Below are 25844 nucleotides of genomic sequence, written 5' to 3' on the forward strand. Positions count from 1 at the left end.
CTGAACAACGCATTGTAACCCGGGTCACAGGTAATAACCTGTGGGCACGCCACTGTGAGCTAGTTATTTGCAAAATATCCTGCAGTTGCACATTCTAGTGTGTATATATTGTTCTCTGCTCAAACCTGAGACTCCTGTGTTAACATTGGTAATTGAACCTTCATTTTACGTTTCCAACTGGTGCTCTAATCAAACACAAGGTGTTTAGACATACCACATTGTTCATTAATACTATTGCTATGTTTTAATATTGTATCACACCCCCGGGAGGTTGTTGCATTGTATTTTATGTGTATTTTTATTAAATGTTTCATACTACATGATTGTTAAGCGCCACTTGGTCTTCTTTGGTATTTTTGTGTATTAAGGGATTGGCAATTCCCTTCTACAAGAGGCTGCTGACAATCATATTGCAGTTCTACTCACCTATGTGCCTTTGTCTGATCCTTCCCATTCTCTACCACTAGCAGTGTCTGTATTACAGGTGCTGGGCCACAACCCCTCCATATGGCAGCTGGAACAACACATACCCTCTACTCCCTGGCACCACAGCAATTACAGGTCCTGAGTTCATCCAGTTGAGTCCCAGCACACCCCTCTGATTCTCAGCCTCACGACACTGAGGGCGAGTGAAGGAAGTAGGAAAGAGAAAGTGTAAAAAGAAGAAGGAAGAGGGCAAGGGAGGAGGGGTATAGATACAATGAAGATGAAGAAGGAAGAATGTGAAAGAGTAGGAAATACTGTAGTTGGAGTACGAAAAAAAATGGAGGAGGAACAATGAAGAAGAAAAAGAAGGAGGAAGAAAGCCCTCTTGCTCTCAGTGCCCTCTTTATAATTAATTCTCAGTGAGTGCCATCCATGGTGTAACCTGTGGACAGATATTATAGTGGAGGGAAGAATGTGGAGAGAAGAGATAGTAATATTCACATACATTGTCATTTAAGTAGCTAAGTGATGATGTCTGTATTTTGTGTATCTCTCATCAGGATGCTTATGAATTGTTTGGTGGTCATTAAGATACTCCCTGTATTGTATGGTAGTAACTAGAATGCTCTTAAATATGTATGGCGATCACTAGGATGATCTCTGTATTGTATAGCACCCAATGGAGTGCTCTCTGTATTGTATAGTATTCAGCTGAATGCTATCTGAATTGCATAATAGAGAATAAAGAAAGAGGAGGACAGTAGAGGAGGGGTAGTATGGAAAATAATTAAGATGGAAAAAAAGTATGAAAAAGTCTGAGGAGAAAAATTGTAGGAACAATGAGAAGGAAAAGAAGAAGGTGGAGGATGGAGAAAGATAGCTTTGGCCCTTGCTCTTGACTCCTACTTTATAACTAAACTTTAGTGAGTACTGTCCACAGTGCAGATGGTGGAGCCTGCGGACTGAATCATTGTAACAGAGGGAAGAATTATGAGAGAAAATATGTGAAGGTCACTTAGTTAAGTAGCTGTAGGGCCGGACTGGCCATCTGGCACTTCTGGCAGATGCCAGAAGGGCCGATGGCCACGTGGGCCGGTCCAGCGGTCACTCAGACGCGCTGCCGCTCAGTCCGGCGGCAGCGCGTCTCAGCTGTCAGGCTTGGAGAGCTGTGAGGGACGGGGGTCAGAACGCCGGGCGCCCGCCAGCACGGCTGTGTCTGGCGCGGCGCGTATAGCGGACTTCAAAGCAGCCGCCGGTTCGTGAGCCAATCAGAGCTCGCGGACCGGCAGCCAATCAGAAGCCGCCGGTCCGCGAGCTCTGATTGGCTCACGAACCGGCGGCTGGTTTGAACGCTATACGCTGCCGCGCCAGACACAGCCGTGCTGGCGGGCGCCCGGCGTTCTCACCCCCGTCCCTCACAGCCCGGAGGAGGAGGAGCAGCAGCAACAGCAGCAGCAGTGCAGCAGCGGTAAGCAGCTGCAGCACTGGCTGCTGTGGGGGCAATTGTATACCTGGCACTGTGGGGGCAATTGGCTGGCACTGTGGGGCAATTGTATACCTGGCACTGTGGGGGCAATTGGCTGGCACTGTGGGGCATTTGTATACCTGGCACTGTGGGGGGCATTTGTGGATCTGGCACTGTGGGGGCATTTGTGTACCTGGCACTGTGGGGGCAATTGTTTACCTGGCACTGTGGGGGCAATTGGTTACCTGGCACTGTGGGGGCATTTGTATACCTGGCACTGTGGGGTCATCTGTATACCTGGCACTGTGGGGGCATCTGTATACCCGGCACTGTGGGGGCATTTGTATACCTGGCACTGTGGGGGCATTTGTGGATCTGGCACTGTGGGGGCATTTGTATACATGGCACTGTGGGGGCATTTGTATACCTGGCACTGTGGGGGGCATTTGTGGATCTGGCACTGTGGGGGCATTTGTGTACCTGGCACTGTGGGGGCAATTGTTTACCTGGCACTGTGGGGGCAATTGTTTACCTGGCACTGTGGGGGCAATTGTTTACCTGGCACTGTGGGGGCATCTGTATACCTGGCACTGTAGGGGCATTTGTATACCAGGCACTGTGGGGGCATTTGTATACCTGGCACTGCACTATCGGGGGCATATAATGTAAATTTCGACTCATACCGGGTGCTGTAATGTGAATTTTGTCTCATACTGTGTGGTATAATGTGAAAGGGGCAGCAGTACTAGATAGTATAAGGGGTCCTACTATTGTGGTGCATAATGCGTATAAGGGGTGTATGGTGTGGTAAATTACACTGAAGACCACACCCCCTTTTGAGTGACCACGCCCCCTTTGAGTGGCCACGCCCCCTTTTCCGGAGCACGCGCGCCTACGGCGCGCGCTTAATTACAAGCCTCACATTTCCATACCCCCACTTAAAAATTTCCACTTCAACCACTGGTTGTGTATATTTTAATAGAGAATGATGTACGCCTGTATGTTGTTAGAATATTAATTATATTTGTAAGAACATAGACTAATAAGTGGGAGGAGTCAGGAATAGTAGGGGGAGGAGTCACAGAGGTGGGCCTGTGTGCTTAAAAAATGCCAGGGCCTATTTTTAGTCCCAGTCCGGCCCTGGCTGTATGAATAGGTTACTAGGATGCTGTCTCTGTGTCACTCACTAGGATGCCCCATGTATTCTATGGGAATTACTGGGACAATCACTTTATTGTATGGTAGTTACTAGGTAGTTACTAGTCCATTACTCACCATAATGCATGGCGATCACTAGGTTGATATCTGTATTGCACAGTAGTCAGTGGAATGCTTTCTCTATTGTATGGGGTCTACAGAATGCTTTCTGTATTGCATGGTAGTCTCTGGTATCTCTCTGAATTGTGAGGAGTACCTAGAATGCTCACTGTATTGTATGGTGACAACTAGAATGTTCTCTGTATTGAATTCCTGCAAATAAGATGCATTACTTGTTGTATGCACACCACTTGGATTTTTCTGTATTGTATGTTGGTAATTATGATTGTCTCTATGGGTGACCTTAGAGTGCTATCTGTATTATATTATGGTCTCTAGTATGCTCTCTGTATTGTATGGTGTTTACTAAATTCTTTCTGCAATGTATATAAGTCTTTAGATTATACAGTATTGTATATCAATCACTAGGATGCTATTTGTATTGTATGTCATTGGAATGTTCTAAGCTTTAGGTACAACTAGACATGAGCAACATAATTTATTTTTATTTTACACTGCTAGGAAAAATTTATTTGGAAGTCCCTAGTTTTGTGCTGGCCCCACCTACATGACTGTACTTAAAGCACATATGGAAAATTACAAAGGATAAAACTACACACCGAAAGTGGATACCATTTTACATATAATAATTAAAGAAAGGAGAGGCCTGAAATCACCTGCACAATGATAAAAAAGGCCTGTATGACTGGCTGGATGATTTTCATGGGTGTTATACAGTCCAGGTACTTAGCTGAATTTGCAATCTTCATTAAAGCCATAACAAGGGTGCCAACGCCAAAAAGAACGATTCCCACTGCAAATATAATAAATTAGCGGTCAAAAATCTCAAATGCAAATTTCTTGTATGTGAAGTAAATCTTACACCCATTATTGACGCACCCATATGTGTTGGCCATTCCATGATTTGAAGCCTACTGTATTTTTCTTTTTCTCAAAGACAATTCTGACATAGGTTCTAATGAACCTAATGAATGTTTGTATTCTGATGCCTATGCAGCTGCAAATTTTCAGGCTATGGAACTGCTAAACATCACCAGTGAAGCCAACGCCCAGAAAAGAATATAAACACCCATCAGAGCCATTCCAAAGTCCTCAGCAGCTGCATACAGTGGCACAGAGAAGGGGGCCTGATGGGGTCCTGGGCTGGCACTCCCCCAACCCCTCCTGCTACCTGTCAGGCCCTGATTGCTTTTGCACACACAGCACTGATGCAACAACGAGGAACATCGTTTGTTAAGGTTAGGTCTATGGCCACGCAGACTGGCCATGACAGTAGCGATGTTGGCGCCATGTTTCTCTACGTGCATGATTGCAGCTGAAGGCAGATACACGACCCAAAAAACTGCCATGACATGCCTGCATTTTTTGCTGCCATCCCACAAATGGTCACTTTCTGTCAATCACTCTGCATATAAAATTTCAGTGCGAGCGCAATCGCAAAGGCAGGGCCGGCTCCAGGCCTACTAGCACCCTGAGAGAGAAAATTTCAAAGTGGCGGGCCCTCCCCGAAGGCGCGCGCACTCCTGGAAAAGTGGGCGTGGCCTTGCAACTTTATATTATCAGACTACCAAATATATTTTCATACCCCTCTACACACACACACACACACACACACACACACACACACACACACACACACACACACACACTTAGCAGCCTTACACATAACGCCCACTGTAGTGTACTTTACACATAATGTCTCCAGTATAGTGTGCAGTGTCAGATACACATACGCCCCCAGTAGTGCCAAATACACATAAGTACACCCCCAGTAGTGCCAGATACACATTATATGCCCCCACAGTGCCAGATACACATTATATGCTCCCACAGTGCCAGATACACATAATATGCCCACCACAGTGCCAGATACACATGCCCACCACAGTGCCAGATACACATGCCCACCACAGTGCCAGATACACATGCCCCCTTGTATCTCGTGTGTTTTGCCGCTACCACGGCCGCGGCGTTCATGGGAGGGAAGGGACAGCTGCACCGAGTCTTCAGCAGTGTCCGTTCCATGGCCCGCCTCCTCCTGAGTCCTATCAGTGGCTGTGATGGCGAGTCAGACTCCAGACACAGGCGCCACACAGCGCGCACAGAGTAGTTTAGCTTTGTCCCACCCACAGCACTCCCTCCCCCTTCCCCCCCATCGTCATCACACACAGCCTCTGGCGCTGCTGCTAGCGCTAGGGAGGCGGGCTGGGATGGTTTCTGCTATGGCTTTAGTCATGCTCCAATATGGTGGCATAAGCGTGTGGCACTCTTTAAGGGTGGCGCCCTGCACGGCTGCTCTATTGGAACATGCTTGGAGCCGGCCCTGCGCAAAGGCAACTTGGCACGTGCGCACAGTCTGACGATAATTACTCCATTGCAAAGACATTGGCATAACGTACAAACATGAATTAGGCACATAGCCAGAAAGTATGTTTTTCATCAGTTCCTTGCTGTAGGATGAAACCTTATCCAAGGCATAGACCATAGGGTATTGCAAAATGCTGTGGAGTTCCCAAAATATATTAGCACATCAGTTAGAAAATGTTTATGGGATTTTGAAACACATATTAAAATAATTTTAACAGACACAATAACGTTTGTATCCAATGACAATGAATGGCATTGATACAACTATTATAATGAAGGAACATTACTTCTTCCTCAATTCAGTGTATGCACAAAAGGTGCTGTTGTGACAGGGACAGACTGTCTGAAAAAGCACAAGTAGTGCACACAAAAATGGTCTGTGTAGTCGGTGTATTATACCTCAGTATAAGTGTTGCTTAATATAAGTGGCTGTGTGCACAGGTTCAGTATGATTTACCGACTGACACAATACCGACGCTCATAATCCCGACAGCCATCAACAGACAAAATACAGACATGGTCAAAAAACAAACATTCATTATGCCCACATGTTCAGAATGAAACATAGTCAGAATACAGACATTTGAAATGCCGACATGTCAAAATACCGATAAGAGTTTTTCTGGGGGGTTTTGGTCACTGCCAACATAGGTCAACATGGACAACGTCTAAGTGCATCCGTTCGCCATGCTTTGAGCACGGTGCCTCGCTGCGTTCGGCACGCTATTATATTCCCCCTCCAGGTCCACTGGGATGGTAAAGTATGAACAAGTCGGTTTTGGGGCAAAACATTTTTGAAAATGCATGTTGGCATTTTGACATGTCGGCATTTCATATGTCGGTATTCTGACTGTCAGCATTTTGAACATGTCGGCATAATGAATGTCTGTATTTTGACAGTGTTGGTATTTTGACGGTCGGTCAACGGCTGTCGGGATTATGACCATCGTATTGTGTCCGTCTGTAAATCAACTGCTACCCGTGTGCACAGCTGTAAGCACAAGAGGCCGTGGCCAGAGGAAGAAACTGCACCTGTTGTAGGGTTTGGTGCAAGTTTGAATGGTGGGTGTATGAGGATACACTAATCTATATTGCAGCATGAACAGGTGTCCCAGTCCTATGTAGGTGTCCCAGTCCTATGTAGGTGTCCCAGTTCTTGTACATTTGGCCGCACGGATGTACACAAGGGTAAGCATCCGAGTGTCATCTGCATAAACCATGGGAGACTGACAATAGATGTTGCTGTGTTCGCTTTTACATATGACTCAGAATCAGGCCCATTGGGAGATTTGTGTTTAGCAAATTTACATATTAAGAAAATAATAACTCAAAAGAATACTAAGTAATACTAAGAATACTAAGTAACTTTTTAAAGAAAATAACTTAAGTGACAGAGACTGATGGTCAAAAGTGCTTCTTTTCCAAAACCCCCAAGCGACTGAATTGGTGATGGCATTTGTTGCTATGTGTTTGTTTATAACTGCTACTGCAAGCCAGCAGGACACAGGGTTCATCCTAGGTTGGGTATGGGATGCCAGCATTTAGAATGCTGGTGGACACATGACCAACAGAGGCATCCCGATGCCTAGAATCCTGACACCTGTTAGGCAAGTAACTAACCCTCTCCCAACCCTAACCCTGCCTTCCCACAGCCTGACCCTAACCCTTCCTTCTTGCAGTCTAACCCTCCCTTCCAATAGCCTAACCCTAACCCTCCCGGCAGGGCCGTTTCTTGGGGCAGGCGAGCAGTGCAACCGCACTGGGCGCCCGCCGCGGCACTAACTGTGGCTCCCTGCTTCCCCCTGTCACGTCGCAACCCCGTCACTCTGCGAAACTCCCCCCCAGCGGAGTACAGAGGGGGATCCAAGTTAGGAAGAGGGAAAGGCCGGCGCGAGGAGCGACTGGTGAGGTGGGCCGAAGAGCGGTAATCGCCTCTGTAAGTATTCTCTCTCTCTCTCTCTCTCAATGTGTAAAATAGGGACACCTGCCGTAATGTGTGAAATGGGGACTTTTGCCTGCCATAGTGTTGGGATTTAATGAATCTAGGGCATTGCGGTGTGCGGCATAATATGGTGCAGGGGGCATTACTGTGTGGGGCTTAATATGGTAGAATTTTTTTTCCTGTGGTGGTCGTGATCTGTTGGAGCAGGGTCAAAAACTGGATTGTGAGGTAGTCTTTTCAGACGAGGCCATGCCCATTTAAATGAGGCCATACCCATTTAGATGAGGCCACGCCCCCTTGCAGTGCGCGCGCAAGTTTTTTTTAAAATCTAGGTGTGTGTGGGGGGGCACATTTTTTTATGTCATGGGGGGCGCATTTTTAAATCTCGCACTGGGAGCCAAATTGGCTAGAAACAGCCCTGCCTCCCGGCATATTTACAATTGGGTTATCGGCTATTGGGACTGCGGTGTCGAGATTCTGATGGGTGTTGGGATTGCGGCGCTGGTCTTTTGACCACCAGCATTGCAAACTGTAATGCCAACTACATCCCGTTCATCCAACTACCATTCTTTGCAGTGTTACATGTGTTGTTGGGTTTAAAGGGAGTTGCTGTATCGTCCCAATAACCCAAAACTGTTTTTGTACCCTTAGGGCTTCATTTAAGAATCAGCCATAATCCATTTAGTTCTTGCTGGCTGTATTGTCCCCTTTAGCTGCAATGGGGACTTTGCAAAAGCTGGCTTTGCTGACCGTCTAATGGTTTGAAGTGCAGTGTGCATGCGCAACTCAGCAGAGGACACTACTGAGGAGCTGGACACAGTTAGTCCTCACCGGATAGGTGAGTAATGTTCAATACAACGGATGCCTGCAGTAAACAGGCTATTACATTTGCCCCATACAGTTTATGTATGTTTTGATGCCTGCTGCTTGGAATCACTTGAGATGAATAGGCTACTTGAGGTACAGTAGTCATCTCATCAGCCAGAATTTATGTAAACCATATATGTTCTTTATTCAAGGATGAGTAGCCCACCTACCATATTTTGGGTTTGCCTTAGGTATAGTAACAATATTCTATGCCCCCATTAGTTTGAATGTTTGAAGTTAAATCATAATAACTAGCCCAGTCAATTAAATTCACCTGTACATAATAAAGAAAATCCTCAAAATATCGCCCACTACGTACCCCTAAGAAACAGCTACTCAGGCATCACCACAGCCTGGTTAGATGACATCATAATGCACCACTACAGAAAATAAAACTACTAACCCTGAAGTGCAAGGGAAGGGGTGTACTTAAAGGGGGTAATTCTGAGTTGATCGCAGCAGCAAGTTTGTTAGCAATTGGGCAAAACCATGGCCCTCATTCCGAGTTGTTCGCTCGCAAGCGGATTTTAGCAGATTTGCTCATGCTAAGCCGCCGCCTACTGGGAGTGAATCTTAGCATCTTAAAATTGCGAACGATGTATTCGCAATATTGCGATTACACACCTCGTAGCAGTTTCTGAGTAGCTTCAGACTTACTCGGCATCTGCGATCAGTTCAGTGCTTGTCGTTCCTGGTTTGACGTCACAAACACACCCAGCGTTCGCCCAGACACTCCTCCATTTCTCCGGCCACTCCTGCGTTTTTTCCGGAAACGGTAGCGTTTTTCCCACACGCCCATAAAACGGCCTGTTTCCGCCCAGTAACACCCATTTCCTGTCAATCACATTACGATCTCCAGAACGATGAAAAAGCCATGAGTAAAATTCCTAACTGCATAGCAAATTTACTTGGCGCAGTCGCAGTGCGAACATTGCGCATGCGCATTAAGCGGAAAATCGCTGCGATGCGAAGATTTTTACCGAGCGAACAACTCGGAATGAGGGCCCATGTGCACTGCAGGGGAGGCAGATTTAACATGTGCAGAGAGTTAGATTTGGGTGCGGTGTGTTCAATCTGCAATCTAATTTGCAGTGTAAAAATAAAGCAGCCAGTATTTACCCTGCACAGAAATAAAATAACCCACCCAAATCTAACTCTTTCTGCACATGTTATATCTGCCTCCCCTGCAGTGCACATGGTTTTGCCCAACTGCTAACAAAATTCCTGCTGCGATCAACTTGGAATTACCCCCAAAGTTCCTTATCTCCATTATCCTGGCACCTTTAGTGCATTCTTATTTAAAAGCGGGGAGTCGGTTATCCTGGGATACTGGTAAGTCTGTTCTCAGCTGAGAGATTATTTCCTTTGGGATACAGCCTCTCAATTATTACTAGTTCAGATAGACCTTGCAAAGAAATTTCAAATTTATAAGTCATTTCCCTCCCCTGCTCATAGAGACTCATACTTACAGGTCAAATCCTGTTATGATGCGCTGTTCCCGATGAAGGCCCTGACGAGGCGGACGCTGCGAAGCGTGCACCAGTTTTTATGCTGTGTGTGGACGCTACCAATGCACTTTCTATCATTACGCTATTCAAATGCATAAACTCACTATATGATTTTGCATACTTTGTCTCCACCCTTGTAAAGGCAGTGTGACACACCATATAATACAGAACTGATCCTGCATACCAATATCAGCTGCATTTATATAGTAAACGGTGTGTCCAATATAAAAATCGCCATATTATACCACTAACCTATATCTGTGCATGTGAGCTGCAACAGCACTATTCAGCACTATTCAGTAATAGTGTAGCTCATTCAGCATCCATTCCTCAAAACTGGTTACACTATAACAACAAAGTGGCACAACACTGGATTTGATACAAAGTAGCCTATGAATATAAACGTGTGCATAAAAATAAGTGATATTTACACAATTATAATATATGAAAACGTCCAAGCTCACTGTACAAACTAATTCGGGTATGGGTCATTAGGTCGACAGTCATTAGGTCGACCACTATTGTCGACATGCATTATGTCGACATAGAAAAGGGTCGGCATGAGGTTTTTTTTTAACTTTTTTGGGTGTTGTTGTCTTCGTAAAGTGACGCGGAACCCCAATTAGTGCACCGTGTCCCCTCCCATGGCTCGCCATGCTTCGGGCAAGGTGCCTCACTCCACTTCCACTGCGCTCGGCACAGGTTACTATTTCCAATCGTAGTCCACATGGTTCGGTATGTATGAAAAAGTAAAAATAAATAAATAATGAAAAACGCATGTCGACCTAATGCATGTCAACCAATAGTGGTCGACCTGAAGACTGTCGACCTAAGAGTGGTTGACCTAATGTCCGTTTCCCACTAATTCATAGGGCAGTATTCAAATGATATATCATGCCCAATCTCCTTTCTAAAGTGATCAAAGTTATCATGCATATCACGCCAATAGTAATCAGGTTTAGTTGCGTAAAGGGTTAGGAGCGCCTTACTACCCTGGGGGTAGTGAGCTGAAATGATAATACCACGCCCCTTAAGAAGAAACAGAACGGGTGTGGAAGAGGGTGAAAATAATTGAATATCGCCCATAGTGTTGCATCCATCTTTGATAGTTCTGTTTTGTTCATACAGGTTCATTAGATTATTACATATATTACTGACCAGTGTGAGTGATGTATCATCTATAGGAAGTCACTTTGCTATGGGTAAATTAGCACCTCTATCTGATTTAGGAGTGGAATCTCAATATTTTAAGGATGAGACTGGAATAAATTGTCATAAAACGCAACAAAATCTGAGTTTATTGACACACTCTACATAAGAAGGTGTAAGAGAATGCCAATACAGTACATGTATTGGCATTCTAACACACAGTACATTTTATATCACAATGTTCTGACTTCCTTTTCTTTACATTTCACAGTTTTTAAACAATTTGAAAACGCAATCAAGTACATTTCTATATTTTAAGTGCACCACATGGAGATAAATCCTTTTTTCTTTCATTGTTATTTGCTCATTTCTTTTTGTCGTGGTAGCACACCCTGGGGTATATTTACTAAGGTCCCGATTTTGACCGAGATGCCGTTTTTTCTTCAAAGTGTCATCTCGGTAATTTACTAAGCAAAAATCACGGCAGTGATGAGGGCATTCGTAATATTTTGGAAGTCCTCGTAAAAAATCACGAATCAATACACCATTGGTCAAATACGCCTGCAATTTGGTAGAAATCGGGAATTTACTAAAAAGAGCAAAACACAAACACTGCCGACAATAGCCAAACACTGCCGTGATGAAATACAAATCGTGAAAAAGTGCTAAAAAAAAACAGACCTGCTTTTTTTATCCCGTGTTTGTATAGGCAGGCACGGATCCATGAGATCCGTGCATGTTTTTCAGTGGGAAGGGGTGGGAAATGTTTTAATTTTTTTTTTAAAAAATGCGTGGGGTCCCCCCTCCTAAACCAAACCAGCCTCCGGCTCTTTGAGCCGGCCCTGGTTGCAAAAATATGGGGAAAAAATTGACAGGGGTTCCCCCATATTTAAACAACCAGCACCGGGCTCTGCGCCTGGTCCTGGTTCCAAAAATACGGGGGACAAAAAGCGTAGGGGTCCCCCGTATTTTTGAAACCAGCACCGGGCTCCACTAGCTGGAAAGATAATGCCACAGCCGGGGGTCACTTTTATACAGTGCCTTGCGGCCGTGGCATCAAATATCCAACTAGTCACCCCTGGCCGGGGTACCCTGGGGGAGTGGGGACCCCTTCAATCAAGGGGTCTCCCCCCCCCCAGCCACCCAAGGGCCAGGGGTGAAGCCCGAGGCTGTCCCCCCCATCCAATGGGCTGCGGATGGGGGGCTGATAGCCTTTGTTGAAAGTAATGAATATTGTTTTTAGTAGCAGTACTACAAGTCCCAGCAAGCCTCCCCCGCAAGCTGGTACTTGGAGAACCACAAGTACCAGCATGCGGCGGAAAACCGGGCCCGCTGGTACCTGTAGTACTACTACTAAAAAAATACCCCAATAAAGACATTACACACACACCTTGAAAGTATAACTTTAATGCATACATACACACCACCATATACACATACTTACCTTATGTTCACACGAGGGTCGGTCCTCTTCTCCATGTAGAATCCAAGGTGTACCTGTTGAAAAAATCATACTCACCAAATCCAGTGTAGAGGGCTCCTCGGATAATCCATTTGTAATCCACGTACTTGTAAAAATAAAAAAACGGGACACCCGACCACAAACTGAAAGGGGCCCCATGTTTTCACATGGGACCCCTTTCCCCGAATGCCAGAAACCCCCTCTGACTGATGTCTAAGTGGGTTTCTTCAGCCAATCAGGGAGCGCCACGTTGTGGCACCCTCCTGATCGGCTGTGTGCTCCTGTACTGTCTGACAGGCGGCACACGGCAGTGTTACAATGTAGCGCCTATGCGCTCCATTGTAACCAATGGTGGGAACTTTGTGGTCAGCGGTGAGGTCACTTTCGGTCCACCAGCTTGCGGGGGAGGCTTGCTGGGACTTGTAGTACTGCTACTAAAAACAATATTCATTACTTTCAACAAAGGCTATCAGCCCCCTATCCGCAGCCCATTGGATGGGGGGGACAGCCTCGGGCTTCACCCCTGGCCCTTGGGTGGCTGGGGGGGGGACCCCTTGATTGAAGGGGTCCCCACTCCTCCAGGGTACCCCGGCCAGGGGTGACTAGTTGGATATTTGATGCCACGGCCGCAAGGCACTGTATAAAAGTGACCCCCGGCTGTGGCATTATCTGTCCAGCTAGTGGAGCCCGGTGCTGGTTTCAAAAATACGGGGGACCCCTACGCTTTTTGTCCCCCGTATTTTTGGAACCAGGACCAGGCGCAGAGCCCGGTGCTGGTTGTTTAAATATGGGGGAACCCCTGTCAATTTTTTCCCCATATTTTTGCAACCAGGACCGGCTCGAAGAGCACCGAGGCTGCTTTGGCTTAGGAGGGGGGACCCCACGCAATTTTTTTTTTTAAGTTTAAACATTTTTAATTTTTTTTACAAGGTGCACAATGAAGCCCAGCACGGATCTCACAGATCCGGCCGAGATTCATTGTATTAAAGTCGGCAGTGTTTTACAAGTCACTCACGTAAAACACTGCCTAAAAAAACGAATGACATCGACATCGGAAAAACCGAAAATGCAGAATACGGCAGCTTAGTAAATTAGTCGTAATCAATTCAAAAAGTTGCATATTTACACTTTCGATGTCATTCGTGATTGAACTTTGACCTCAAACGGGAAAATACGATTCTTAGTAAATTTACCCCCCTGTGTCAACATAAAGGTGTGTACACGGGTGTCGTACGGTATGCCGGCGCTCGGGCTCCCGGCGCCCAGCATACCGGAGCCGGGAGGCCGACCACCGGCATACCGACAGCGTGGTGAGCGCAAAGGAGCCCCTTGTGGGCTCGCTGCGCTCGCCACGCTGCGGGCACGGTGGCGCGCTACGCGTGCCACACTATTTTATTCTCCCTCCAGGGGGGTCGTGGACCCCCACGAGGGAGAATAGTTGTCGGTATGCCGGGTGTCGGGATTCCGGCGCCGGTATACTGTGCGCCGGGAACCCGACATTCGGCATACAGAAGACCACCCGTGTACACACGGTGAGATTTTTTCTTACAATTTTACCTATATAGTCAAAATCGTAAAGAAAGTTAGTGCAGATTGCAAGGTGAAAGTCACCTTGCGATGCCGATGCACCAGTGGCGTAACCAGAAATTTTTCTCCCCCAAGCCAAAAAATTCTTCGGCGCCCCCCCCCCCCCCCCATACTTGGCAGTAGCAAAGGGAGAAATATGCGCGCGCCTCAGGTGCGCTCCACCAAAAAGGGGTGTGGCTTCGTTGGAATGGGCGTGGCTTTGCGCAAAGGGGCGTGGCATTGCAGGAAAAGACTACCTTATACCCCAGTTTTGCAACCTGCATGCCCAGATGTTAGCCACCGCAGGAAAGAAAAATAATCCTGATTCATGCCCCTTACATTATTTGTCATTTTTCCTCCTTATAGTAATGCCCAGTATACATTATTCCACATACTGCAATGGCCTTAGCCATTATGCCACACACAACAATGCACATGACACAATATGCACACACTGTAATGCCCCCGACACATTATGCCACACACTGTAATGCCCCCGACACATTATGACAGGAATCGCAATGCCCGTTATACATTATGCTACACACCGTATCTGTGACACAGTATGACACATACCGCAATGCCCGTTATACATTATGCCACACCGCAAGGACCCCGAGACATTATACCACAATGCCCGTGATATAGTATACAACACACCGTAATGCCTGACACATTATGACACACACCGCAATGTCCGTGATACATTATGCCACACACCGTAATGCCCATTACACATTAAGTTCTACAGTAAGGCTTCTAATTACTTTTAAATGACCTGCTCATTGCCAGGGGTTTCATGCTCTTTGTTCCATGCACAGTGCCAGGGGTTTTCATGCTCAGGGTGTCATGCTCGTTGCCAGGGGTTTCATGCACTGGGTGTCATGCTCGTTGCCAGGGGTTTCATGCACTGGGTGTCATGCTCGTTGCTAGGGGGTAGTGCTTGTTGCTAGGGCTGTGCTCCCAGTGCCACATATGCCCCCAGTGCCAGATATTGCCCCACAGTGCCAGGTATATGCCCCCAGTGCCAGATATTCCCCCACAGTGCCACATATGCCCCCTCAGTGCCTGCTCCCCCCAGTGCCAGATATTCCCCCACAGTGCCAGGTATATGCCCCCAGTGCCAGATATTCCCCCACAGTGCCAGGTATATGCCCCCAGTGCCAGATAGTCCCCCACAGTGCCAGGTATATGCCCCCAGTGCCAGATAGTCCCCCACAGTGCCAGGTATATGCCCAGTGGCGCACCCAGGGGGGTTTCCGAGTACCCAGAAACCCCCCTCCACTAAAAAAAAAAAAATTTTTTTTTTTTTTTTTGCTGCATGAGTATTATTAATGACTGTCTAGCGTCCTCTGCAGCCTGCTGTCTTCCTGGTGGCACTTGCAAGTGCAATAAAAGTTTACTTTATTTTAATTATAGTACATATATATCCATGTGCCTACATATATACACATGTATATACATACATACATACATATAAACACACACACACACACACACACACACACACACACACACACACACACGATAGATATATATATATATATATATATATATATACATGTGTATATATATATGTGTACTGTATGTGTGTGTGTATATATATATATATATATATATATATATATATATGTATGCATGTTTAATATGCTATGTATATGTGTATATGGGTTCACTACGATCTCCCGGCGGCCGGCCTCCCGGCGACCAGCATACTGGCGCCGGGAGGCCGGCCGCCGGCTTACCAACAGTGTGGCGAGCGCAAATGAGCCCCTTGCGGGCTCGCTGCGCTCGCCACGCTATTCTATTCTCCCTCCAGGGGGGTCGTGGACCCCCACGAGGGAAAATAAGTGACGGTATGCCGGCGGTCAGGCTCCCGGCGCCGGTATGCTGGTTGCCGGGAGCCCGACCGCCGGCATACTGAAGACCACCCGTGTATATGTATGTGTGTGTGTATGTATATATATATATGTGTGTGTAGATATATGTGTATATATATATATATATATATATATATATATGTGTGTAGATATATATATATATATACACACACACACACACACACACACACACACACACACACACACACACACACACAGACACACTAGTTTTACGGACCCAGCATATACTGGGTCACCTCAGTCCCCACCCCCGTGATTGGCTCCGCCCAGTTCTGGAAACCCCCCCATGCAAATCCTGCGTTTGCCACTGATGCCCCCAGTGCCAGATATTCCCCCACAGTGCCAGGTATATGCCCCCAGTGCCAGATAGTCCCCCACAGTGCCAGGTATATGCCCCCAGTGCCAGATATTCCCCCACAGTGCCAGGTATATGCCCCCAGTGCCAGATAGTCCCCCACAGTGCCAGGTATATGCCCCCAGTGCCAGATATTCCCCCACAGTGCCAGGTATATGCCCCCAGTGCCAGATAGTCCCCCACAGTGCCAGGTATATGCCCCCAGTGCCAGATAGTCCCCCACAGTGCCAGGTATATGCCCCCAGTGCCAGATATTCCCCCACAGTGCCAGGTATATGCCCCCAGTGCCAGATATTCCCCCACAGTGCCAGGTACATGCCCCCAGTGCCAGATAGTCCCCCACAGTGCCAGGTATATGCCCCCAGTGCCAGATATTCCCCCACAGTGCCAGGTATATGCCCCCAGTGCCAGATAGTCCCCCACAGTGCCAGGTATATGCCCCCAGTGCCAGATAGTACCCCACAGTGCCTGCTCCCCTCCCCCTCCTTTGTGTTGGAGGGACACGGAGCACACAGCGCGCCCCCCCCTGTGTCCCTCCTGGCTTTCCGGCTGTCTAATAAAGGAAGTGCCGGTTCGTGAGCCAATCAGAGCTCACGAACGGCACTTCCTGTATTAGACAGCCGGAGAGCCAGGGAGGGACACAGGGGGGCGCGCGCTGTGCGCTCCGTGTCCCTCTTTACAGCGGCGGAGGGAAGGAGACCTGCAGATTGACATGCGGACGCTCGTCCGCATGTCAATCTGTTCTAAGTCAGTGGCGCCCCCGCAGCCCCTCGCCCCCAAGCCACCGCGAGGGCTGCGGGGGCAGTAGTTACGCCACTGCGATGCACGGTCGGTATCGTAAGCCTAGATAATAAAAACTGACTTGCCTGCACAGTCTAGCTCATAGAAAAGTTAGTCAAAATTGCCACTTAGCCAAAATCGCACATGAGGACTCATTCCGAGTTGGTCGCTCGCCAGCAACATTTTGCAGCACAGCGATCATCTCAACCACGCCTAAACTGCACATGCATATGCACCGCAATGCGCAGGTGTGTCATACGACTACAAAGCGGTTTGTTGCTGAGCAATGGATTTTATGAAGGATCCCTTCGCACAGCCGAACACACGGTGATTGACAGGAAGAGGGCGTTTATGGGTATCAACTGACCGTTTTCAGGGAGTGGTTGGAAAAACGTAAGCATGTCCAGGCGTTTGCAGGGCAAGTCCGGACCAGACACACTGAAATGATCACAAGGGCTGAGTAAGTCTAGAGCTACTTAGAAACTGCACAAAATGATTTCGGCCCGCTCGGCAGCACACGCGTTTGCACACTTGCAAAGCGAAAATACACTCCCCCATAGGCGGCGATTATTTGATCGCAAGCCAGCAAAAAGTTGCTAGCGAGCGCTCAACTCAGAATGACCCCCATAGTCTGTATCGCAAGCATAGTCATTAAATGCATGCAATACCGACTTAGGGGGTAATTCAGACCCGATTGCTCACTAGCAGTTTTTTGCAGTGCTGCGAACAGATAGTCTGCGTTTTTCCAACCACTCCCAGAAAATGGTCAGTTGCCACCCACAAACGCCTTCTTTCTGTCAATCTTTTTGCAATCGGCTGTGCGAATGGATTCTTCATAAAAAACTCATTGCACAGCAATGATCCGCTTTGTACCAGTGTGATGCGACTGCACATTGCGGTGCGTACGCATGCACAGTTCTGACCTGATTGCAGCACTGCAATAACCGCTAACAAGCGATCAGGTCTAAATTACCCCCTAGTCCCTATCGCACAGTGAGAATTGGGGGTTAGCCTGAATCTCACTGTGTGTATGCACCTTAAGTGTACTTGTTTATATTATAATACAATAGGGGGTCCTCTTTTTCTGATATTTTGATATAGACCGCATCCTATGCTATTGGCATTCTACGTTCGAATAGAGCAGCCACACAGGGTGCCCTGTCATTTTTTTAATGTTGTGCCGCTTTGAGGCTCCTTCTCCCTTTTCCGATTCAGAACAGTTTACTCCCTCCCCCACCAGGTGGCGCTCCTCCTCCCTGTCTCCCGGCTCAGCACCGCACAGTGGCAGCGCGCTGTTCATCCCACTGGCAGTTCCCGCTGGGTGGCTCATTGGTTCCCCAGGCGCTTTGTACCAGAGCCACAGGTGTGCGGTTTGTGTGTGTGTGTGTGTGGGGGTGTCGTGTGTGCTACAGTATGCTATGTATGTGTGTATGATATGTTATGTACAGTATGTGCATGCAAGTGCATGTGTGTATGGTGTGCTATTTATGTGCATGCAAGTGTATGTGTGTACGGAGTGCAATTTATGTGTGTGCATTTGTGTATGTACGTACGTACGTACGTACATACGTGCAATGTGTATACGTGCTGTTAGCTACAGTATGTCTAGGTTTCAATACGGACCCCCCCCCCACACACACACACACACACACACACACACACACACACACACACACACACACACACACACACGTGTGTGCTATTTGTGTGTGCGCAATGTGTATGTTTGTATGGTGCACTATGTATGTGTGTGCTGTGTATGTGAGTGCAATGATCATGTATGTATGGTGCGCTATGTATGTGTGTCCAATGTGTATGTGTAATTTGTACAGTACGTATGTGTGTGGTATGCTACAGTTCATATAGGTGTTCAATATGGAACACCCCACCCCCCCAGTAAATCCTGCGTAGTAACGAGTTGGCAGTGTGACCAGGGATGTGAGAGGTAAAGGGGCAGAGCTGGGGTGGGGGTTAGGGAGACTGCTGACGTGTCCTTGGGGGCATATCATGTCTATCTGGCACTGCTGGGTTGGCATATCATGTCTGTCTGGCACTGCTGAGTTGGCATATCATGTCTGTCTGGCACTGCCGGGGGGCATATCATGTGTGTCTGGCACTGCCGGGGGGCATATCATGTGTGTCTGGCACAGCTGGGAGGTAATTCTTGTGAATATGGCACTGCTGGGGGGGGGGGGGGGACATATCATGTGTATATGGCACTGCTGGGGGGCATATCATGTGTATATGGCACTGCTGGGGGGCATATCATGTCTATCTGGAACTGCACTACTGGGGTCATTATGTGTATCTTGCACTAGGAAAAACAATATGTTCCCTAATGCACACCGAGTGAAAAATATTACTACATAATAGTCAGATAATACAGAGACCTTAGTTGCGTATATCTGCAGATATAGGGTTAAGCCCCCAGGCCAATCGACAAGGCTTCTCCGTCACTGGGGGTCCCTAATACTAGGTATGGGTCCGGGGTGCAGAACCCCATGATGTCGGCACAGGCCGGCCACCCCAGGTCAGCACACAGGTGAGAATTAATAAGGGTTAATAAGAAGCACAGAAGTGCTATGTAAGTGGTGTGATTAAAATAATATATACAAAGTGATAGGGAAAATCATAAGTGTTAATAAAGTGTTAGGGTGTGCCGACCTGAAGCAGCCCAGCCATACCGACACAGGGGCCACCGCACCCCACACCCACCCCATAAATAATTACAAATATGTCTGGGTTAAATTCCCAGTGTAAGGCCACATGGTAATGGCTCCTACAGCACCTGAGAGCCAGCTTACCTGGAGATACCCCTGGCTTCCCCTATGGCACTCTGGAGTCAGCAATCCCTCCTAATGCTGACCCATCCATGCCTCTCTAAATACAATGCACAAAATGGAAAGCTGCTCAATCAGATTGTAATGTCACTCAGGTGCTAAAAGGGAGGGGTAATTCTGTGTAGGAAAAACAATATGTTCCCTAATGCGCACCGAGTGAAAAATATTACTACATAATAGTCAGATAATACGGAGATCTTAGTTGCGTATATCTGCAGATATAGGGTTAAGCCCCCAGGCCAATCGACAAGGCTTCTCCGTCACTGGGGGTCCCTAATACTAGGTATGGGTCCGGGGTGCAGGACCCCATGATGTCGGCACAGGCCGGCCACCCCAGGTTAGCACACAGGTGAGAATTAATAAGGGTTAATAAGAAGCACAGAAGTGCTATGTAAGTGGTGTGATTAAAATAATATATACAAAGTGATAGGGAAAATCATAAGTGTTAATAAAATGTTTGGGTGTGCCGACCTGAAGCAGCCCAGCCATACCGACATAGGGGCCACCGCACCCCACACCCACCCCATAAATAATTACAAATATGTCTGGGTTAAATTCCCAGTGTAAGGCCACATGGTAATGGCTCCTACAGCATCTGAGAGCCAGCTTACCTGGAGATACCCCTGGCTTCCCCTATGGCACTCTGGAGTCAGCAATCCCTCCTAATGCTGACCCATCCATGCCTCTCTAAATACAATGCACAAAATGGAAAGCTGCTCAATCAGATTGTAATGTCACTCAGGTGCTAAAAGGGAGGGGTAATTCTGTGTAGGAAAAACAATATGTTCCCTAATGCACACCGAGTGAAAAATATTACTACATAATAGTCAGATAATACGGAGATCTTAGTTGCGTATATCTGCAGATATACTTCTGTGCTTCTTATTAAGTGACGGAGAAGCCTTGTCGATTGGCCTAGGGGCTTAACCCTATATCTGCAGATATACGCAACTAAGATCTCCGTATTATCTGACTATTATGTAGTAATATTTTTCACTCGGTGTGCATTAGGGAACATATTGTTTTTCCTACACAGAATTACCCCTCCCTTTTAGCACCTGAGTGACATTACAATCTGATTGAGCAGCTTTCCATTTTTTGCATTGTATCTTGCACTATACTGGAGACATTGGGGTATATTCAAATCATGTCAGATCCTTTCCGATGGATCCTTTCTCATTTTTCGAGAAGCGCGCACTTGGCTTTGAAATGTTCTCACTCAGGGTGCTAGTAGGCCTGGAGCCAGCCCTGTCCATAATTTATGGGAATGCCCAACAATCCTCACATTTTGGGACAAAGGGGGTAATTCCAAGTTGATCACAGCAGGAATTTTGTAAGCAGTTGGGCAAAACCATGTGCACTGTAGGGGAGGCAGATATAACATGTGCAGAAAGAGTTAGATTTGGGTGGGTTAGTTTGTTTCTGTGCAGGGTAAATACTGGCTGCTTTATTTAGATTGCAGATTGAACACACCAACCCACATCTAACTCTCTCTGCACATGTTATATCTGTCCCCCCTGCAGTGCACATGGTTTTGCCCAACAGCTAACAAAATTCCTGCTGCGATCAACTTGGAATTACCCCCAAAGTGATCGCTTTTGTTATCTAAATATTTAAGCCTAAATTACATAAAGACATTCTCCCTGTCTTCCTCTGCCTCTCCTGGTCACCCACTGCCTCTCCGTCTCTCACTATCTCTCCTCGTCTCCCTCTGCGTCACTATCTCCCCAACACCCTCTCTCTCCTGTCACCCTCTCAAAGACCTCACGCTCTCTCTGTCACCCACTACTACTCCACGTCACCCTTTCCTGTCACCCACTGGCTTGTGGATACGCCATTCCATTTGAAGCCACGCCCCTTGTTGTGAGTACACACCCACTTTCCCAGGAGTGTGCGCCAACCGCCACCCTCCTGTCATGATGTCCCCCTGTCATTTTGTTCTGGATCCGTCCCTGGGTACTACACTCCTCATATTTAATTTTTTTGCCTCCTTAATAGTTCATATTTGTAAGCATTGGTTTTTCAAAGCCAAAAATTCTCAGCTCTCTTGACCCTTAAATTTTAAATGGCAATAATATGGTTTAAGTATCAACCATAGATCATCTGTACCCCTCACCATTCTGTCCTGGCTCACTGCTCTTTACAGAAGCAAAAAAGCCTAGTACCCATGAAGTTGCTGTGTGTACTGGGGGTAATATGGGGAAATTGTCTGTGCATACTGCAGTGTAATATTATGGTGCTGGGGTAATATGGGAAACTGGGCTGCGCATACTGGGGATAATATGGGGAGGGGGGCTGTTTATACTGAAATGTAATATGGGGATGCTGTGTGTACTGAGGGTTAATATGGGGAAGGGGGCAGTGCATACTGCATTGTAATATGGGGGTGCTGTGTGTACTGGTAGGTAGTATGGGGGAGGGGTGCTGTGTATACTGGATTGTAATATGAGGGTGATGTGTGTACTGATAGGCAATATAGAGGAGGGGGCTGTGTATGCTGGGGGTAATATGGGGAAGGGGGCAGTGCATACTGCATTGTAATATGGGGGTGCTGTGTGTACTGGTAGGTAGTATGGGGGAGGGGTGCTGTGTATACTGGATTGTAATATGGGGTGATGTGTGTACTGACGGGCAATATGGAGGAGGGGGCTGTGTATGCTGGGGGTAATATGGGGGATGGCGCTGTGCATACTGCATTGTAATATGGGGGTGCTGTGTGTACTGGTAGGTAGTATGGGGGAGGGGTGCTGTGTATACTGGATTGTAATATGGGGTGATGTGTGTACTGACGGGCAATATGGAGGAGGGGGCTGTGTATGCTGGGGGTAATATGGGGGATGGCGCTGTGCATACTGCATTGTAATATGGGGGTGCTGTGTGTACTGATGAGTAGTATCGGGAGGGGTGCTGTGTATACTGGATTGTAATGGGGGTTACTGTGTGCACTAGGGGTGTAGTATGGGGAGAAGGCTTTGTATACTGGACTGGAATATGGGGTTGCTGAGCGTACTGAGGGGTAGTATGGGGGAGGGGGCTGTGTATACTGGAATGAAATATAAGGGTACTGTGCATACTGAGGAGTAGTATGGGAAAGGGGTGGGCCGAGTAGTCACTCTTGGCAGCCCCAGCACAGGGAGTAAGGGGCAGCTAGCATCACACAGAAGTGACACAGGGCCTGATGAAGAGATGGACGCATTTCCGATGGTTACACAGTTAAGTAGTTATCGTCAGTCTGCGAATGCATCACAGCTTTAATGCTTACAGAGATTCATTAGCAATGACAGTTCTAGTGAGAATTTAATGGAAGCGATTGACAGGCAGGAAGGAGACAGGGGTTACCTCTACCATTTGGGGGAGGTAATGTTGAGTGGCAGCAAAAATTAAGGCGTGTTGCAACCATTTTTGGGGCATGTCTCATCCTGCAGTTCCATACACAATGAACATGGCATCTGTGTCTTAAATCCAGCGCCCACACTATGCCACCATAGGGCTACTCAGAACTTTGATAGTTGACACTAAATTTCCGTATGCAGCTGCTGAGATTAGCAGAGCTGCGGGTTGGTGTCACAGTACACATCCTGGCACTTGCATATTCTCAAACAGGGCCTGATTCATGTTTGTGAGTCAAATTATGAAGCAACTGGGCAGAACTACTGTATGTTGCACTGCAAGTGGGGTAATGTGTGATACCCCAGGGTTGAAATGTATCACTATGCCATGTCCAGTGCTGAAAGTAGGGCGGTATGGAGTACCATAAAGAAATTTGGTGGTGGTACTCAGTACCACCAGCCCACAGCTGGGACATCATTTATAAGGGGCATTTTTGTGTGTGGGACCTAAAATGGTGTCAGTGGCATAAATGTGTGTGGCATGTATGTAATAGGCATTACGGTGTGTTATAATATGTAAGGCATTACAGTGTGTGGAATAATGTTTAATGGGCATTACAGTGTCTGGCATAATGTGTATTGGGCATTATGGTGTGTGGCATAATGTGTAATAAGCATTATGGTGTGTGGCATAATGTTAATGGGCATAATGTGTAATGGGCATTATGGTGTTTGGCATAATGTATAAGGGGCATTACGGTGTGTGGCATAATGTGGCCATGCCCCTATTGCCTTGTAGCAACTCCCCTAGTTTTGTGTGACCATGCCCCCTCATGACACGTGACCACACCCATTTTTACTATCATTACCACTAAGAACAAATTTCTCCTTGCACCACTGGCAAAGTAAGATAGGCTTTAGGAGTCTCAGATTACAGAAGAAATTTGTAAAGCCACAGATGGAGGGGACAAGAAGTGAACTGGTGGAGGAGCGGGGGCTGTGGAGAGTTGACTGAAAAACAAAAGGAAGCATCCATGATGGGAAGATCTGCAAGCTGTCAGCCAGAGAATGTTGACAAAAGAGAGAAGAGAGAAAGAGATCTGTCTCCGGTGCACATAAGTTTTTTTATAAAAATTAACTTTTATTATTTCCTTAAAATAATTGGATTGAATCTACTATTGCATCCAGAATTACCTGGATGCACTAAATGCGAAATATTAAAACAAAACAAAATATAAGGTGATACGAAAATAGACAAGACTGTGTGTAATAAAGAAAAACAGAAATAAATTGGTTAAAAACTCCCAGCTGGGCGTCTTTTATGTCTACTAGCTGATGTATATTGTCTTATCTGACTAGTAACAGTATTTTCTAATACAATGGTGCTACAGTAATAGAGGAACAGATATTTGCTTCTGGGTTTCTCTGAAATATTACACAAATGTTGCTCTTTAATTCTCCCAGACTAATAACTGTAACAATGTTGTTGTACTGGCTCATCTGGAGGATTCTGGCACACTGCCCAGATTATTATAATGAGTGTTTGCAGATGACTGCTGGTTTACCTCCAGCAGGTTGCAGGGAAATATTGTTAAATCATACAATATGTTCCTATATTGCCAATGATATTATAGTATATAGATTTTTAGGTAGCCTTTAAATTCGTATATATGAAGGCTTGGCCTATGTCAGCATAGATAAATGATGGTAGAAATTATATATATATTAAATGCTGCAGGCCTACTTAATTAGTGAAATGCTGCAAATCACTCTCAAATGTGTGTGTGCTATAATCACCAAAGAATGTTCGTTTGCACATTAACTGATACTGGTGGCTGGTTGGCACATATATACATATCAGATTTTATCATGTATTTGCATAAAGAAATTGTATGCATGTATAATTATCAAAAAGTCTCCATGATCATAATTAATTTATAATTTATTTATATATATGGATACCTTTAGTATCTAATATAAGAGTGCTGCCGAATTTAGTAAGGGAATATACCATTAATTAACACTCTTATTTATAGGAATAGATATATTCTATATGCCGTGATTAAGTTAGTAGTCACAGCCCCACACTGTATAGTACGGTACAGAGCGTTAATGATTACGGCGTGTGTGCCATCCCATATGTGATTTGCTAGCGTGCACATAAAGGCATAGATTTTAGTATTGGCTTTTTAGAATAGACATGTAGGACGCCCAGCTTGTTACCCTGACGAAGCTTTTTGCGAAACGTACGCAGGACGGCACCGGCTGGGCGTCCTACATGTCTATTCTAAATGTCTAACTAAAAATTGATTCTAAAATCGGTGCTCATCGGTGCATATTAGTAAATTACATACGGGATGGCACACGCGCTTTAATCACTAGCGCTCTGTGCAGGATAACACAGTGTGTATGTGTGACCCCGGCGGCACCCTTATATTAGATATTTTGAAAAGCCAATACTAAAATCTATGCCTTTATGTGCACGCCAGCAAATCACATATGGGATGGCACACACGCCGTAATCATTAACGCTCTGTACCGTACTATACAGTGTGGGGCTGTGACTACTAACTTAATCACGGCATATAGAATATATCTATTCCTATAAA

At 46.4% G+C, this 25844-nt stretch overlaps 1 protein-coding gene across 1 annotated transcript in view; it reads right to left on the reverse strand.

Moving 5' to 3' along the window:
- Positions 1-25844, reverse strand: part of LOC135055992 (proton channel OTOP2-like) — a 75758-nt gene that overhangs the window by 38455 nt on the left and 11459 nt on the right. The window contains exon 2 of the mRNA XM_063960670.1: positions 3826-3962. Coding sequence (XP_063816740.1) covers positions 3826-3962 — 137 coding nt within the window. The remainder of the gene's footprint in view (positions 1-3825; positions 3963-25844) is intronic.

Source organism: Pseudophryne corroboree, chromosome 3 (assembly GCF_028390025.1).
Source record: "Pseudophryne corroboree isolate aPseCor3 chromosome 3, aPseCor3.hap2, whole genome shotgun sequence".
Classification (NCBI taxonomy): Eukaryota; Metazoa; Chordata; class Amphibia; order Anura; family Myobatrachidae; genus Pseudophryne; species Pseudophryne corroboree.